Raw genomic sequence first — 17,514 nt, forward strand, 5'->3', positions numbered from 1 at the left:
TTCAGAAGGAGTAAGTATGGGAAGAATGTTTGCTCTCCATAATCTGCCCTAGCAGATCAGGGAAAAGAACTAAATGGTACCTGGTTGAGCTTCTTTCTTTTTCTCCTCACTCCTCTGTGGTGGTGTGTGTGTAAGGATCCGGTCCCTTCGAGGCGGCACAAAGGGAGCTGGAGGACCTCCTTCATGTTAGGACTAAACAGATGGATCCTTCCAATTCGGAGGGGAAGTGTAAGCACAATAAGCTACTGACTCAAATCTGGCTTTGTAGCTTAGCTTTACCAGTAAAGCCGACAATTTGATATAAATCTATCTGAGCTCAAGGTGCTATTTCCTAATTTGTTCTGAAATCAGGAGAAGAAAAGAGGGTGTAATCGAACTGTTATTTTTTTATGTTTAGTAAAACTAATTGCCCACGTGGGTTTTGTGTCAGTTTACCGTAGCTACTGTAACAAATTGCCATGAACTGGATGACTTAAAACAACAGAAATTTACTGTCTCCGTTCTGGAGGTCAGAAGTCCAAAATCAAGTTATGGGCAGGGCCATGTTCCCTCTGGAGGCTCCAGGGAAGAATCCTTCCTTGTTTCTTCCAGCGTCTGTCGGTTGCCAGCAGTCTTTGGCGCTCCGTGGCTTAGAGCTGCCTCACTTCCATCCCTGCCGTCATCATCATGTGGCCTTCTCTTCTTCCCTGTGTCTCAGTGTTTCCCTCTCTTTTCTCTTAAAAGGACACCAGTCATTGGATTTAGGGCCCACCTAATCCGCTATGTTCTCATCTTCACTAATTCCTTTTGCAAACACCTTGTTTTCAAGTAAGATCACATTCTGAGGTTCTGGATGAAATTTTGACGGAACACTCTTCAAAGTGGTACTGACACCTAACTTTAGATGCTCCCTGCTAGCATTTCTGCATCCCTTGATTAAAAAAAAAAAAAAAAGAAGAAGGTATTCCTAAAGTTTTTAAACTAACATCATATTATGACAAGATGTAATCAAATGAAATATCAACCCATAATCGCACCATTTAATAACAACTACGTTCATCATTCTTATTCCCCTCTAGGCTGTTTTAGCATACTTGTCATAACATAATTTGTATCCTACTTTTTCTTTGTCTCTTAGCATTGGGTCATAAAGTATTTCCACATTGCTGGGTGATCTTGAGAAGACTACATTCACCTTGCTGATTATAACATAGCCCATAACATAAAACTCTTATGTTATTTCTGGGTACGTTGGATACTTCTATTTTTAATAATCCGAATGTTCCCTATTTCTCATTATAAAGATCTTGTGGACTATGCTCTGAATCTTCTTTAAGCCCACCTCCTCAGGGATTTCTCATCTATTTTTTGTTCAGCTCTTCTCTCTTCTATGTCTATAACCTTTGGCTCTTCACTGGAAGTCAAAGACTGGAGGGGTCTGTGTCTATCCGCATTCTACTATGCTCAAGTCTCTTTAATTGTGTATACACTCTCGCCTGATACCACACCTCTTCCCCCCCAACCTTACCTTCCTGCAAATGTCTCAGCTAGATTTTGAAAGGTGACATTTACTTTCTTACCATCCTCAACTCCTACCTTTCGTGTGTGTGTGTGTGTGTGTGTGTGTGTGTGTGTGAGAGAGAGAGAGAGAGAGAGAGAGAGAGAGAGAGAGAGAGAAAGGTAGAGATGATACATATGTATGTATATATGTCAAACTTAGCATTCCTGGGATAAGATCTAGTTGATCACAGTAGAATATTTCATTGTGGGATTTGATTTGTTAATATTTTGTTAAGATTTCCACATCCGTACTTATAGAGGCTATTTGTCTATATTTTTTTCCTTATAATGTTATTATCAGGCTTGGGTATCCTATGAGTTGGGGAGTATCTCTTCCTCTTTTATTTTCTAAAAGTTTGGTACCATTTTTTTTTCTTTAATTAAGAGAATTCACTAGTGAAATTGTCTGGGATTTTCTTTGTGGAGAGGTATTTGATAGTAAAGTGTATTTTTTTAAAAATTTTTTTTTAATGTTTATTTATTTTTGAGACAGAGAGAGACAGAGCATGAACAGGGGAGGGGCAGAGAGAGAGGGAGACACAGATTCTGAAACGGGCTCCAGGCTCTGAGCTATCAGCACAGAGCCCGATGCGGGGCTCGAACTCATGGACCGTGAGATCATGACCTGAGCCGAAGTCGGACGCTTAACCAACTGAGCCACCCAGGCGCCCCTAAAGTGTATTTTTTGATAGATATTTTGGTATTCAGGTTTTCTATTTCATCAATTTGGTAATTTAGGTCTATTAAGAAATTTGTCCATTTCATCTGAGATGTTGAATCTATAAACATGAGGTTGTGATAATTCCTTTATTCTTTTGATGACAGTGAGATTATCATAACATTCCATCTTTTATTTCTAATATATAGATTATGTTTTCTTTCTTGTAATATCTTGATAAGCATCATCCAGTTTTATTAACTTTTCTAAGAACCAACTTTGGCTTTGTCAGTTTTCTCTGTTGTTTCCAATTTCACTGATTTTCACTCTTCATTTTTTTTCTTCCTTTTTTTTTTCTTTTACTTTGTTTTGGTTTAATTTGCATACCCGTAAGTTGGAAAATGTATTATTGATTTTAAGCCTTTCATCCTTTCTATTAAAACCTTTGAATGCTATAAATTTCCCTCTCTGCACTGCTTTAGCAGCACCCAATTTTTAATGCCTTTTATTTTCATTATCATTTCTTTTAAATATATTTTCTAATTTCCTTTGTGATTTCATTTTTGGCTGATTGGTTAATTTGTGGTGAGTGATTTTAGTTTCAAATATCTGGATTTTCTCTATACGTAATTTTGTATTGATTTGTAATTTAGTTTTGTTATGACCAGGGACTATATCTTACATGATTTCACATTTTACAAATTTAAAAAAAATTTTTTTTTATGGATCAGCCTAAGTGTATCTTGTGAAAATTCCATTTGCATTTACAGAAGATGTAAGTTTTGCAGCTGTTGGATATACCATTCTATAATTTCTGTTTGGTCAAGGTGGCTGGTGGTATCACTGAGATCTTCTCCATCCTCACTGATTTTTTTGTCTGGCTGGTTTACCAAGTACCAACAGTGTTAAAATCTCCAGTTATGTTTGTGAATTTGTCTGTTCTTCCCTTTAGTTCTATCAGTATTTTATGACTCTATTAGGCACATACACATTTATCATTATTATGTCTTGACCCTATTTACATTATGAAATGTTTCTTCCTCTGGTAATTCTCCTTATCTTGCAGTTTGATTTGTCTAATATTTCAGCTTTCTTACTACTGGTGTTTGCATGGTTTATCTTCTTGTATCATTCTCTGCAAACTATTTGTGACTTTTTCTTTGTTATATAATTTTTATAATAATTCTTTTATAATAACTGTTAGGTTATAAAAAACTGTGACTTTTTTTTTTTTTAATCAAACCTGACAGTCTTCTTTTTAATTATTGTCCATTTGGGAGTGCTCAGTCCGTTTACTTTTAATTTAGGACCAATTTGTTGCTGTGTGTTTTCTATTTATCTGTTTTGTTTTGTTTTTTAAGTTAGTGCTGTCATTGTCGTTCCTCTGTAACATTTTCCCTGACTTTTTTTTCTTTTTTTTCCTTGAAAGTTAATCACATAGGTTTTAGTTTCCAATTTTGATTCCTCTATTGCCTTTTTAACTGTATCTATTTGTGTTATATTTTTAGTAGTTGCTCTGTGGATTACAAGATGCAGATATAAATTCTTACAATTTACCTAGTGTCAATAATGTACTATTTCATATTTAATATAGAAATCTTGTCATAGTGTAGTTCCATGTATTCCTTCATCCATCCTGTTATTGTTGTCATGAACACTGCATTTACATATCATATAATTCCCACAATACAGTGTTACAATTTTCCTTTAAAAAAACTTTTTTGTCTTTGACTTTTAAGGAATTAAAAGAAAAAAAAGAATAAATATTTATAGTTTTCTTAAATGTGTCTACCATTTCTAAGGATCTTTATTCCTTCCTATAGATCCAGATTACTTTCTGGTATTATTTCCCTTCAATTTTAAGAACTTATTTTTATATTTCTTGTAATGTAGCTTTGCTAGTGATGGGTTCTCTCGATCCTACTTATCTAAAAAATATTTATTTCATCTTCATTTAAAAAAAAAATTTAATGTTTATTTATTTTTGAGAGAGAGAGAGCATGAGCAGGGGAGGGCAGAGAAAGAGGGAGCCACAGAATCCAAAACAGGCTCCAGGTTTAGCTGTCAGCACAGAGCCCAAAGTGGGGATCAAACCCAGGAACTGTGGGTCAGCTTAGCTGAGTAGATATACTTCTAGGCTGATGACAGTTTCTTTCTCATCAACCCCATTCCCCCAGCTCTTTATTAGTTTCCATTGTTCCTGGCTGGTATTATTTCTGGTGTGAAATCAGCAATAATTCATTTTGTTGTCTTCCCATGTATGTTTTCTTTTTTCTGGCAAAATATTTTCAAGATTTTTTTTTTAAAGTTTTTTATTACAATAGTTTGACTGCAAGGTAACTAGATGTGTGTTGTTTTTTTTTAAATTTTTATCCATTTATTTACTTTGAGAGAGAGAGAGAGAGAGACAGCACAAGTGAGGGAGGGGCAGAGAGAGAAAGGGAGAGAGAGAATTCCAAGCAGGCTCTGCACTGCCAGCACAGAGCCTGATGCGGGGCTCAATCCCACGAAACTGTGAGATCATGACTTGAGCTGAAACCAAGAGTCAAACACTTAACCAACTGAGCCACCGAGGTGCCCGATGTGTGTTTTGTTTTTTAATATTTACTCTGTTTGGGTTTCACTGAGCTTTCAGGATCTATAAACTGATACTTTCTTTGAAAATGGAAAGTTTTTATGTATTTTTTTTCCTGCCCTAGTTTTCTTTTCTTCCTTTTAGTATTGAAATCTTTGATATGTCTCATTCAGTCTCTAAAATTCTGTTCATGTTTCTTCAGTCTTTCTTCCCTTTGTTACTCAGATTGAACAATGTATTGGTCTGTTGTTGAGTACACTGCCCATTTTTGCCATCCCTGATCTGCTGTTGTCTACCCAGCAGATGTTTTATTTTAGTATTATAGTTTCCAACTCTATAGTGTCCATTGGTATTTTTTTTATTTTTCATATATTTAATAAGATCCCCATCTAGTCAACTTCCATGCATGTATTTCCTCTAAGTGCTTGAAAATATTTTTAATACCTATTTAAAGTCCTCATTTGTTAATTGCAACATCTGGGTCATCTCTAGCTTGGCTCCTAAGTACTGTTTTGTTTGTTTGTTTTTAATGTTTGTTTTTTTGTTTTTTTGTTTTTTTAAAGACAGAGAGAAACAGAGTGTGAACAGGGGAGGGGCAGAGAGAGGGAGACACAGAATCTGAAGCAGGTTCCAGGCTCTGAGCTGTCAGCACTGAACCCCATGCATGGCTCTAACTCATGAGCCATGAGATCATGACCTGAGCTGAAGTCGGACGCTTAACCGAATGAGATACCCAGGTGCCCCGCAAGGGCTGTTTTTTATTATTTTTGTTTTTGTTTTCATAAATATGAGTCACCATTTTCCATTTCATCACCTATCTAGAAACTTTTTGATTGAATACAGTATATTATGAACAATATGTTATAGAGATTCTAGAGTCTGTTATGTTCCTCTGAACATGTGTTTTAGTGTACAGATATTGTGGTTGGACTCAAATTGCCAAGTCTGGGGGTGCCTGGGTGGCTCAGTCGGTTAAGCAGCCGACTTCAGCTCAGGTCATAATCTCGCGGCCCGTGAGTTCGAGCCCCGCGTCGGGCTCTGTGCTGACAGCTCAGAGCCTGGAGCCTGTTTCAGATTCTGTGTCTCCCTCTCTCTGACCCTCCCCCGTTCATGCTCTGTCTCTCTCTGTCTCAAAAATAAATAAACGTCAAATTGCCAAGTCTGTCTCCCTTGCCATGGATATCAACAGAAATCTCTGCTTAGTTCTTTTGGTTTCTAATTGCTCTGATTTTACAGGATCTTCCGATGTCTTCCCTGTGCCATGCATAGATGAACCAAGGGTTTGGGATGAATTTCATAAACAAATGTTGGGGTTCGTGCCACTGCAGCTCTTCCTCAAATTTACTGGCTGACTTTATAGCCCCAAACTCCATGCCCTGACCCTTTAAGCCAGCCTGGTGAGGCTGCAACCTTCTACCACTTGGGCTGCAAGGATGGGTGAATGAACTCAGGCAAAAATCTACTAACTTGCCAGTCTCCTCTGGCAGAGCTTTGCCTCTCAAAGTAGATTGCTGTGTGTCAGCCCTTCTGCCATTTTCTCAGTTTCTACTTCTTGCTTTTGGTAAATAATTCTCTTTGTTCCCATAAAGTATTGTGGGAAAGAAAAATAGAATTTGTTACTTATGCGGTAAAGTCAAACTCTTACATTATGATACCATCAACTTTAGGCTAGATTATTATTCTGTAAAGAGATGTTTGGCGCAGACATACAAATATTAATTATTTCACTTCAGATATAATTTTCAGAATTGTGAGGAAAACTCAAGTGCGTGGAGTCTATGTACTTTTTCTATCTAAATATTTGGTAGTAGTTGTCTACTTGGTTTTATAAATGGCTTTTATTTGGATATTTGAGACCAAGGGTTTTTGTTCTACTCTCTTCATACCTTCTTAGAAATAAGAATTAGAGAAAAAGATATCAAATCTTTGTCTCAAATATTTATGAGATCTGATTTGAGAGCAAGAGTTTTGAAAATTGCTAAAAACAAATATTGAGATGCCCATGAAAGAACTAGAAAAACTCTTTAGTGACCCTGTTAATGATCAAGACATCAATGTTTGAAAGTAAAGCATATTAGCCTCCACAGGCTTAATGCTTTTGGTGTTTCATCTGCAAACTCCTCCTAAGGCCGATTTCAGAGTTATGAAATAGTCTTAATAATGCTATTGTCCCACCACAAATCTTAAGAACTAAACTTACATAGTAAATACTCTTTTTCTTTTTTTTTTTTTTTTGAACAGGATCCATGGTTAACAAGTCTATCATCGTCATCTCTTAAAGAAAGTCTTGGAGATTCCTTATCACCAGGATCTGGAGAAAAAGCATCCATACAAGGTAGTTATGTCAAATTGTTACATCTTATTTTATGTTTGAACTCCATATTGCTAAGAATCTGGTTTGCAAAAGACATACTTTTCAGAATGATACATGTTTGTATTTGCCTTAGTTTTAACCTCCCCCCGTGTGCTATTTACTAACCATGTGATTTTAGATGCAGAACTAGACAAGGTTATGAGAGCAAAGTTACCTAATCTCTCTGGCCCTGTATACTGATCTTGAAAAGGGGGATCTAAGAGCAAGCTACCTCATCTCTCATGGCTGTGAGAATTAAATGAGCTAATAATACCTGTAAAGCCCTTAGAACAGTGCCACAGTAAGCACGTAAGTAAGTGTGAGCTGTGACTTACTAATGCATTTCTTTCCTTAGTCCTGTGACATATAGCTTGATGGGAGCTAAAAGGCATAGCTATTTCTAGGACCAGGATGTGTGCATTTATTAAGTGCTTGCCATGTAGTATAATTTTTGTCATTTTACAGATGAGAAAAACTGAAGTGCAAAGATATTGGGAAACATACCCAAAAGTCAGTGATAAAACCATAATTTGAATCTTTGGCTCCAAAGTCCTTGTTCTTTTTACTGAATACATTAATTAGCAGTTCTAAAGAATTCATTAATGATACTTGGAGTCATGAGTGCTCTCCAAATGAAAATGTATAACTATAATTACAAAATTATTTTAAATCCGGCTTAGTTCAAAACCAGTTCCAAAAAATGGCTGTAATAATGAAAGCAGCAGAATTAAGACTTTGACAATAAAAATACAAAGTTGGCCAATAGGTGGATCCTAGTAGAACTGAAAATTGGTGATCACAGACTTCTTTCTGTTGAACATTCCAAAGTGGGGCAGGCAGAATAATAGGAGAAGTTCTGTAATAATGAAACAGAATCTTGTCATGCCACTGCTTGAGGCTGTCCCTTAGAGCATGGAGATGAGTAATAGGCCAGCTTTTAGTGCCCTGTTGGTATCATAGACAACATTTCTGCATCTTGGCAGAAATAAAACTGTCTAGATGGGGGCACCTGGGTGGCTCAGTCAGTGAAGCTTCCGACTTCAGCTCAGGTCATGATCTCGCGGTTCATGAGTTCGAGCCCTGCATCGGGCTCTGTGCTGACAGCTCAGACAGAACCTGGAACCTGCTTCAGATTCTGTGTCTCCTACTCTCTCTGCTCCTCCCCTGCTCACACTCTGTCTCTCTCTCTCTCTCAAAAATAAATAATAAACATTAAAATAAAATTAAAAAAAAAAAAAAACAACCTGTCTAGAAGAAGGCTTTATTCTCTGTGTGGTGGACTCTTCTAAAATTTCATGAATTCTTGGTTCTCCTGCAGCTCTGCAATTTTGTTCCCATACCACTTGTACCTATAGTAGCATAGAGATGTGTACCTCCTGCCCACACAGCTTCTTGTTCCAGCTAAGAAACACAGGCTTTCAAATAGAATAGATACTGCCCTCTCACTTACTTGGTTTATCATCAACAGGAGCTTTTGGTGTGCCTTTGGTTTAGGGTAGTTATTCCATTCTACTTACTAATATGATTTTTTTTTCCTAAGTATTAGGTAAGTCAAATGCTTTAGTACATTAAGTAGCCACTTTCTCTTTTGTACATCACTTTGGAGAAAAGTTTATTCAAGTTGAATACAATAGCTCTCTTCACATTTTATTTTGCATGGCAATCCTCATTTAGTAGAAAGCAAATGAATCTGTTATCTACCTTATTAGTTCAGAAGAGAGTTTTAGTTTTGTGACTCTGTCTCAAAATAGATCAGAATGAAGAACTTACTGAAAACCACAATTCCTTGAAATCAAATGAAAATGAAGAGAATTCATTTTTGATAGACTTTGTTACTACTCCACATGAGAAATCCAAGGAAAGTCAAGTGATTACTGATGACCTTGAAGAAGAAAAGGAGAAAGCTGAACTGATCATGAATGAGTTGACAGCTGATCCACCGCTATTGAAATCTCAGAGTATCGTAATATCCGCTGATACAACTGCGTCTTCAAAGGTATTTATATAAAATTATACCTTTTATACTACAGCAAAACTCAAAATAGATCTGTTAAATATTTTACCTGCCGTATTATGTACTCTTGAATTATCTGTAGAAAACTCATCTTTTGATACTGGTATATTATCAAGTGGTTCTTATTTAATTCAATACTGTTTTACTTCAGGGAAGATTTGCAGTGAATATAATAAAAGTCAATATTTCATTAAAAATTATCAAAGGTATATGATCATAGTATACTTTTAAATATCTAGAAATATAAACCCATACGTGGGTAGGTTTCTATAGGTCTTCGTGTTACAAAAATGCATCTATCTGGAACAATTTCTAAGGTTTTGAATTAGTGAATTTTTAAACATTTTGGATATCATTTTTAAACATTTTATACATTTTAAAGGAAATCTTTAAGAAATGTTTACCAACATCTTTCTTGTTTAAATGGATGGACAGTATCATTATTAGAAACATTATTATTATTATAACCTTGAGAACCAGATTTATGGTGTGTAGGATTACTTGAAACTATGCCAGAGTAGTATACTTTTAAAATTTATGGTATAGCATTTTTAGTCTTTATTTCTCTTGAAGCTAGTCTTTATTTCTTATAGCTATAGTCAGCTGGTGACTATGTGTATTTACTATTGGGGAAGGTAACAGTGCTAGTTGAAGACTTGTGGTTGAATAGGACTTTTATAATACAGAATACTAATGCTTTGTATTAAAATTTACAGAGAAGGTTCATTAAACCATGTTCCAGGTATATTGTTCGTAACCACTTTCCTTAGGAAAAATCACTCATGCCAAGTAAGCCATGTAGGTTTCTATCTGTGTTCTCACTTGAATGCTAGCAGCCTTCTGTGTAAAGGAGAGAAGTTACTCCTTAAAAAGAAGAAGGGTATTTGGAATTTATAGATGGGATCCTAGAAATGTCAAACAGAGGCAGTTCTAAATTACAACAGGCAATTTATATATAATAAGTAAGACCATGACATTTCTTTTGACTGAATCCTTGGCTTTATCCTTACTCCCCTTAAAGGACCTTCCTAAAGTCTGAATCACATCATTCCCCTGCTAAGGTCTCTTTGTTGGATTGTCATCATAAGAATAAAATGCAGAGGGGCACCTGGGTGGCTCAGTTGGTTAAGCGTCTGACTCTTGATTTCTGCTCAGGTCATGATCTCACCGTTCATAAGTTTGAGCCCCAGGTCTGGCTCTGTGCTAACAGCGCGGAACCTGCTTTGGATTCTCTCTCTCTCTCTCTCTCTCTCTCTCTCTCTCTCTCTCTCTCTTTCTCTCTCCCTCCCTCCCTCCCTCAAAATAAATAAATCAACTTAAAAAAAATAAAATAAAATGCAAACATTTTACCACTTCCTAAGGACCTCACACATTCTTCTCTGACCATCTGTTCCTCCACTCTCCCTGTCATTCACTGTGCTTCAGCATCATTCACCTTTTTCTGTTTCTCAACATTATCAAGTTCTTTCCCTTCTCGAGTTCTTAGCCCTTACTACTTCTTTCTTTCCGTAGACCTTCCTTCATGTGGCCCCTTTCTTCTTGTCATTTATCTTAGCACTGATGTCAAGACCTCAGGGAGGCCTTTCCAGATCACTGTCGTTAACATAATCCCTCACTCTAGTCATTGTCACAGGGCCCTAGCTTAACCCCTTCTTGACTCACATTTGTTTTTGTGTTTCATGTCCATCAGCCCTCCCTAAAGTGTAGTATCCTTATTAGTTCCCAGGGACTGCTGTACTTGACACATAGTAGATGTTTCAAAAACATTGATTTCCTTGCAGCTTGGCCCCTAAATCTAACTGTGATAGTTATGGGGAGTAATCCATCTATGGTATTTTCTATTTAATAGAAAACAATTGAAGACAGAAACATGAAGAATAAAAAATCAACAAATAATAGAGCATCCAGTGCATCTGGCAGGTAATAAAGTTATTATTATCCCAAATGTATGAGTTTATTTCCAACAGAGCTAATTTTAGCTTAACTTCTGTAAAGTGAATTTCATTTGGTATTACTTGATTTTCTTTAAATTCCCATCTCATGAAATGAATGAAGTAGTTATTTCATGATAAGACTCCTCAGTTGATCATGTTCTTTTTTGATGAGGAATTTATTAGGGATTCTCTATACTCTACATTATTCCTGGGTTAGAGTTTCTTTGCTATATGGTAATAAAGCTAAAGTCCAGCATTAGACTTCTCTATTAAGTGTCTTTGTCTAACACATGACAATTATACTTAAAACCTTGAGGATCTGTGGACTAAGGTGGTTTATTAAAATGACAAGATTCTATATTGCTTCATTCACGCCGATGATAATGAATGTCTAACTCATAAATGCTAATCAAAAGCTTCTGTCTTTTAAATTACTGTTAATCAAATAAAGCAAGGGTCAGCAAACCTTAACTGTAAAATGACAGTTAGTACATGGATTAGGATTTATGGGCCATATTCTCTTTCTTGTAACTACTCAGTTCTGCTGTTAGAGCAGGGAAACAGCCTTAGGCAACATGTAAATGAATGATCGTAGCTGTGGTGCAGTAAACTTACAAAATAAGTAAACTGTACAAAACTGGGTAGTGGGCCATATTTTCCTGCCAACCCCTGAAGTAGAAAATGCTATTCTAACTATTTAGAATTGTTTTTTTTGTAACAAAATGATACAAGAGACTTAAAATCTACCTTATGTATATTATTTTCTCCATGTAACTTGAGATGTAATCCATGTTTCTTAAAAATGTTCTAATTACATGGGGCGCCTGGGTGGCGCAGTCGGTTGAGCGTCCGACTTCAGCCAGGTCACGATCTCGCAGTCCGTCACGATCTAGCGGTCCGCCACGATCTCGCGGTCCGTGAGTTCGAGCCCCGCGTCGGGCTCTGGGCTGATGGCTCGGAGCCTGGAGCCTGTTTCCGATTCTGTGTCTCCCTCTCTCTCTGCCCCTCCCCCGTTCATGCTCTGTCTCTCTCTGTCCCAAAAATAAAAATAAAAAAAAATTAAAAAAAAAATGTTCTAATTACAATTTTCTAGAAAGAGCAAGCACTTTGAAGCTCTAAGTAAGAAAAGACTATCGTCGTTGTCTTTTTTTACATTTTCAAAATACTTATAACTTATTAATTTATAATGTAATTTCAAATATAGTAGCTGTAAGTTCTAATGTGTTTTTCTTCTACCAAGTGCAATTGTAGTAACTGTGTTGATTTCTTTGGATCTTTTCAGATTAATGACCTCTGACTTTTTAAAGAAATCTAGTTCTATAAGGAGACCACCGTCAGCATCTACCTCTTCTCACTATTTAGGGACTTTGAAAGTCTTGGACCAAAAGCCCTCACAGAAACAGAACCTAGAACCTGAACGAGCAGATAACATAAGGGCAGCTGTTTATCAGGTAAAAAGGAAAACATTTTTTAAAAATGAAGAGTCACCTAATAAGGTTACCCGTTTATCAAGGAATAAAATGACCCTGTCAGAAATGGTGGTTTAATACTTAATTTATTGGGAAGAATATTCCTTTGTAATACCTGAGCAACCCAAAGTTGTTTTTTTTTTTTTTACTAAATTATTTCTTTCTAAGCTTTGCTTAACCAATCATAGCTGTTTTTTTTTTTATTTTTTATTTTGTAAGTTTCTTTTCATTTTTTTTTTACATTCATTTATTTTTGAGAAGCAGAGTGAGACAAAGCATGAGCGGGGGAGGGGCAGAGAGAGAAGGAGACACAGAATCGGAAGCAGCCTCCAGGCTCTGAGCAAGCAGTCAGCACAGAGCCTGATGCGGGGCTCGAACCCACAAACTGTGAGATCATGACCCGAGCCTAAGTCGGACGCTCAACCGATTGAGCCACCCAGGTGCCCCCATAGCTGTTTTTAAAGAAAGAGAATATGCCATGAAAATTTATAAAATTCCAGCCAAAGCAAAAATATGGTTAAGGTCTATATATGTTTTTATGCTTTTTCTTCTTAAAATGTATGAACAAATGAACAAATGTATGAACAAATTTATGAACAAAAAGTTTTAATTTTTTTCTTTCCTAAGAATTTGTATTTGAAGTAAGCTTGCATAGCAAAAGACTTTCCTGATTTTTCCTCATTTCCAAAAAGGTCCTTTTTTTTTTTTTCTTGTCTTGTTTATTACACTACATAGTACACTTTAGAAAATCGTACTTGAGAAATTTGGAGAAAAATGTGAACTTTCATGTAGCCATTATATTCAATCTTTGAATTCTGTTGTTAAATCTAAGAAAGATGACAGACATATTTTTTATTCATACTTATCTTTATATATTACAATATTATTAGAAAAAGAAAAATGATAGTAGTGTATATAGAATTTCTAAATTTTGTGTTTTGCCTTTTTAAAATTTTAATCAAATATTTCAGAAATGGATAAGAATTCTAATTCATTTGGGAAACTTTGAATATCATATAGTTTCTTTCTTATTCTCACAGGAGTGGTTAGAAAAGAAAAATGTATATTTACATGAAATGCACAGAATTAAAAGGATTGAAAGTGAAAACCTAAGGATCCAAAACGAACAGGTATTCTGAAATACAGAAGTGGAAAATACTGTGGATTTTTAAGTCAGTAAAATATCTCTAAATATTTAACATTGCTAAATCTACTGTTGTTTAAATGGCAAAATAACATGCATAAGAGAATCGATTTCTGATTTTATTTCTCTGGTACTTTATACATTTTTAGTTTGATATGAATATAACCGTTTTACATGAAAACAGATACACAGAGATTTCTGTTTTTCGTACTCATTTGACCGTACTCATGGTGAACTTATTGTTGCTTGTGGACACCTGTTCACTCTTACTTCACTTTTCCCTGTGAAAAATTGACTTCAATCTTACGACTTAGCCAAGAATGTAAAGGGTCATCAGACATTGACCTCTAGTTTTCCTCTTTTCCACCTTGAATTTTATACGTGTCTTCAGGACCAACCCCTACGTGAACTCTTGAGCCATATCCTTCCCGCTGTCCAGAGGTAGGCTCTTATTTCAGTACTTGAGTCTCTGCCTCTAACTCCTGTCTGGTAGTCTCTGACATGCTTAGTTCCTTCGCATCTTCTAAACTAAAAGCCCTCTACTGTGCTGTGCAATACTTCAATGGATTCAGAGAGGAACCTATTTCCCAAGTGCAGGGTACTGCATGGAGCAGCCCTGCAGGGGTGTGCCACATCCCCGTCACCACTTTTGCAGCGTTTCTCTGCTGTGCTCAGTGCCAGACACCTTCTCGTGTGATCTGCGCAACTCGGGGAGGTACGTCGTGCCTTCCCTTCTGAATCATGTTTTCTCTAAGGCTTTCTGTCGTTTAGTGGTAAACAATATTTTAGAACAAGCCAAGAATATGGGATTAGATGGATACTAATATGGATGGATACTAATGACCATACAAGTAAAGTCATAACATACTTACCATACACTCACCCACACATTTTCCCGTCTGCACATAGTTTCAACATGTGGGCTCTGTTGTTTAGTAACAATTTTATGCTTTGATGTCAGTCAGAACTCCAGTTCAAAGCAAAAATCTGTGTGACTTGGCCAATCTACCTCACCCTGACTTACTTTATAAGCCTGTAATTTTCCTGATATCTTTCTTTTAATGGAATGCGGGTTTTTTTGAAGTTTATTTATTTATTTTGAGAGAGAGAGAGGAGGGAAAGGGCAGAGAGAGAGGGAAGGAGAGAATCCCAAGCAGCCTGTCAGCACAGAGCCCGACGGCGGGGCTGTATCTCATGACCCTGAGATCGTGCGTGACCTGAGCCGAAATCAAGAGTAGGTTGCTTAACCGACTGAGCCACCCTGGTGCCCCCTTAATAGAATGTTTTATTATTAGTATTTTACAGTAGTACTTGGCCTATTAGTTTTGACAACATTTGTTCAGTACATTTCCAAAAAACAGTTCTTTCCCATGAATAGCAGATCAATATCAGATAAATGGTTTAAGAAAAGGACATTTTAAAATGCAATGAGTAAAAATAAAATTAAAATGCAATGAAAAAATCAGATGACTTTTTTTTTTTTTTTGTAAATCAACTTGTCTAACCTATCCTAAATAAATTATCTTCTTTGAAAAACAATTTCTAGAAACGATGACTATGTAGGGAACGAAATACAATCTGTTATGTGTATATCGGCATCTCCCGATACTTGGCCATCTATTTACCCGCACACATCTAACTGTCTCTTATTTTTCTGAAATAGAAAAGAGCTGCTAAGAGAGAAGAAGCATTGGCATCATTTGAGGCCTGGAAGGCTATGAAAGAAAAGGAAGCAAAGAAAATCGCCGCCAAAAAAAGACTTGAGGAGAAAAACAAGAAAAAAACCGAGGAAGAAAATGCTGTGAGAAAAGGAGAGGCGCTACAGGTATGCAGGGGCTTCGGACATCTGCCTTCCTTATCCTCCCTCGCTCAGCACCTGTGGGACTGATTGACTGGGCTTCTCCTTACCTGGTCACATCCACGGTCAGTAAGAAACTCGTTGTGAACTCTTTCAGGCGTTTGAACGATGGAAAGAGAAAAAGATGGAGTATCTTAGAGAGAAAAATAAAAAGGAGAAAGAATATGAAAGAGCGAAGAAGCAGAAAGAGGAGGAAACTATTGCTGAGAAAAGGAAAGATAACTTAACAGCTGTAGAGAAATGGTAATCCCAAATGAGAACTGTTTTGCTCCATTTCAAATGAATAACGCTCTAGGCTTTTAAAACATTGTTTGCTTGAAATTTACTAATGTATCCGCATCTCATTACCACAAAGATGTATTAGGAAATCTTTATTATAGCCTCTCCTTTAACCACCCAGTGTTTTGTACTGTCCTACGTAGGAATGAAAAGAAGGATGCCTTTTTCAAAGAAAAGGAGAAAGAGAGAATAAATGAGAAAAGAAGAGAAGAACTGAAAAAAGCAGAGAAGAAAGATAAAGACAAGCAAGCTATTGATGAATATGAAAAATGGCTGGTAGGTATTGTTTGTTAATGCACCTGTGTCTTATTCATGTACTTTATTCATGACTTTTCTGTGCCTAATTCCAGTTCTTTTTGCCCCTGCCTGCTGGCCATTTCTACTCAAAGCTGCCTTGTTGAATCTGTTCTCTCCCTATGTCTATCATATTGTCTTTGATTTACTCATTTCTGTTAATGCTTCTACTATTCCTTCAAGCACTCAGGCGTAAGCCTTCAGGCATGATACTCTTCCTTACCCGCATTCCCAGGGTTAGTCACTTACCAGTCGTGCCTAGTCTTCCTTTGCAATGACTCTTAGGTGTCAAATCACGGAAAGCTGACAAGTGCACTGCTGAAGGACTTGTCAGCTTTTAGGTGGGACTTGTCATGACACTTAGTAATACTGAATTGAACGGTGAGAAAGTTATTCCACTTTTTAAATTCTCTTTTGCTCTTTCCAATGACCTCGAGGAGAAAGTCTCATTTTGGTGCTTTTTAACGAAAGAAAGCAAATAAGAAGTTCGGGAGGAAAATGTCTACCTGGACTTAACATGTTTCTGTTTTTTAAATATTTTTCTTCTGTTTTAGTCTACTTATGTTTATAGTTCCTTTTCATTGATGTTAAGCAAAATACTGTTTTCTGTTTTAAAATATCATCATATATATACGTGTTTATCAATTTTTGACTAGGTAACGTGTTCATATGAAAAGCACTTTACATCGGTAGGTGGCACATTCACGCGGGTAGTTAGCACCCCCATAGGTGGCACGTTCATGTGGGTAGTTAGCACTCCGCCTGCTGCAGCAATCACAAAGTGTAAACGTTGCTCCACAGGGGCATAGCATCCGGTAGGGCTCTCTCCAGTAAGATTTCTTATAAACTTTTTGAATTCATGTCAATGTGCTAGTTAAAAATACTGTTCAGGGTATTTTGTGGTTGTATTTCTCTGGTTAGGACTGACTTTTAGCATCTTTTCATTTGTGGAAGGGTCACTTGTCATTTTTTTTGTAAACTGTTAATCCATAGGCTTTGTACATTTTTCTGTTGGTCTTTTTCATATTAATTTTCAGAAGCTTTTTTATACACTAGGGAAATAAGCCTATTTCTGGTAGGAGTTACAACCACTTTTTCACATGGTTTTGTTGATCTCTCAACTTTGCATATAGTATTTTATGCGATGAACAATTTTGTTTTATCTTCTGGTGTCAAATTTATCAGTCTTTTGAGTTCTATTTTCAGGCATAGTTGAAAAGACTTTCTTCATGACTTGAAGTTAAATAAAGTGTTCTCATTTTTCTTCTAGTAACTTTATGATTTTAATATCTTGACATTTTAACATTTGACCAGCTTATAATTTATCTTGCTCGTGATGGGATATATGATTCCAACTTTATTTTTTCCAAACACATCTCCTATAAAAAAGCCTTTTA

The 17,514-nt window shown here is 36.4% G+C and overlaps 1 protein-coding gene across 1 annotated transcript in view; it reads left to right on the forward strand.

Annotated features, from left to right (window-relative positions):
- MAP9 (microtubule associated protein 9) overlaps nucleotides 1-17,514 on the forward strand; it is a 38,350-nt gene that overhangs the window by 11,170 nt on the left and 9,666 nt on the right. Inside the window, exons 7-14 of the mRNA XM_058721091.1 lie at nucleotides 7,014-7,107; nucleotides 8,877-9,121; nucleotides 10,989-11,059; nucleotides 12,356-12,524; nucleotides 13,583-13,672; nucleotides 15,350-15,511; nucleotides 15,642-15,787; nucleotides 15,967-16,099. Of these exons, the coding sequence (XP_058577074.1) occupies nucleotides 7,014-7,107; nucleotides 8,877-9,121; nucleotides 10,989-11,059; nucleotides 12,356-12,524; nucleotides 13,583-13,672; nucleotides 15,350-15,511; nucleotides 15,642-15,787; nucleotides 15,967-16,099 (1,110 nt within the window). The remainder of the gene's footprint in view (nucleotides 1-7,013; nucleotides 7,108-8,876; nucleotides 9,122-10,988; nucleotides 11,060-12,355; nucleotides 12,525-13,582; nucleotides 13,673-15,349; nucleotides 15,512-15,641; nucleotides 15,788-15,966; nucleotides 16,100-17,514) is intronic.

Source organism: Neofelis nebulosa, chromosome 3 (assembly GCF_028018385.1).
Source record: "Neofelis nebulosa isolate mNeoNeb1 chromosome 3, mNeoNeb1.pri, whole genome shotgun sequence".
Classification (NCBI taxonomy): Eukaryota; Metazoa; Chordata; class Mammalia; order Carnivora; family Felidae; genus Neofelis; species Neofelis nebulosa.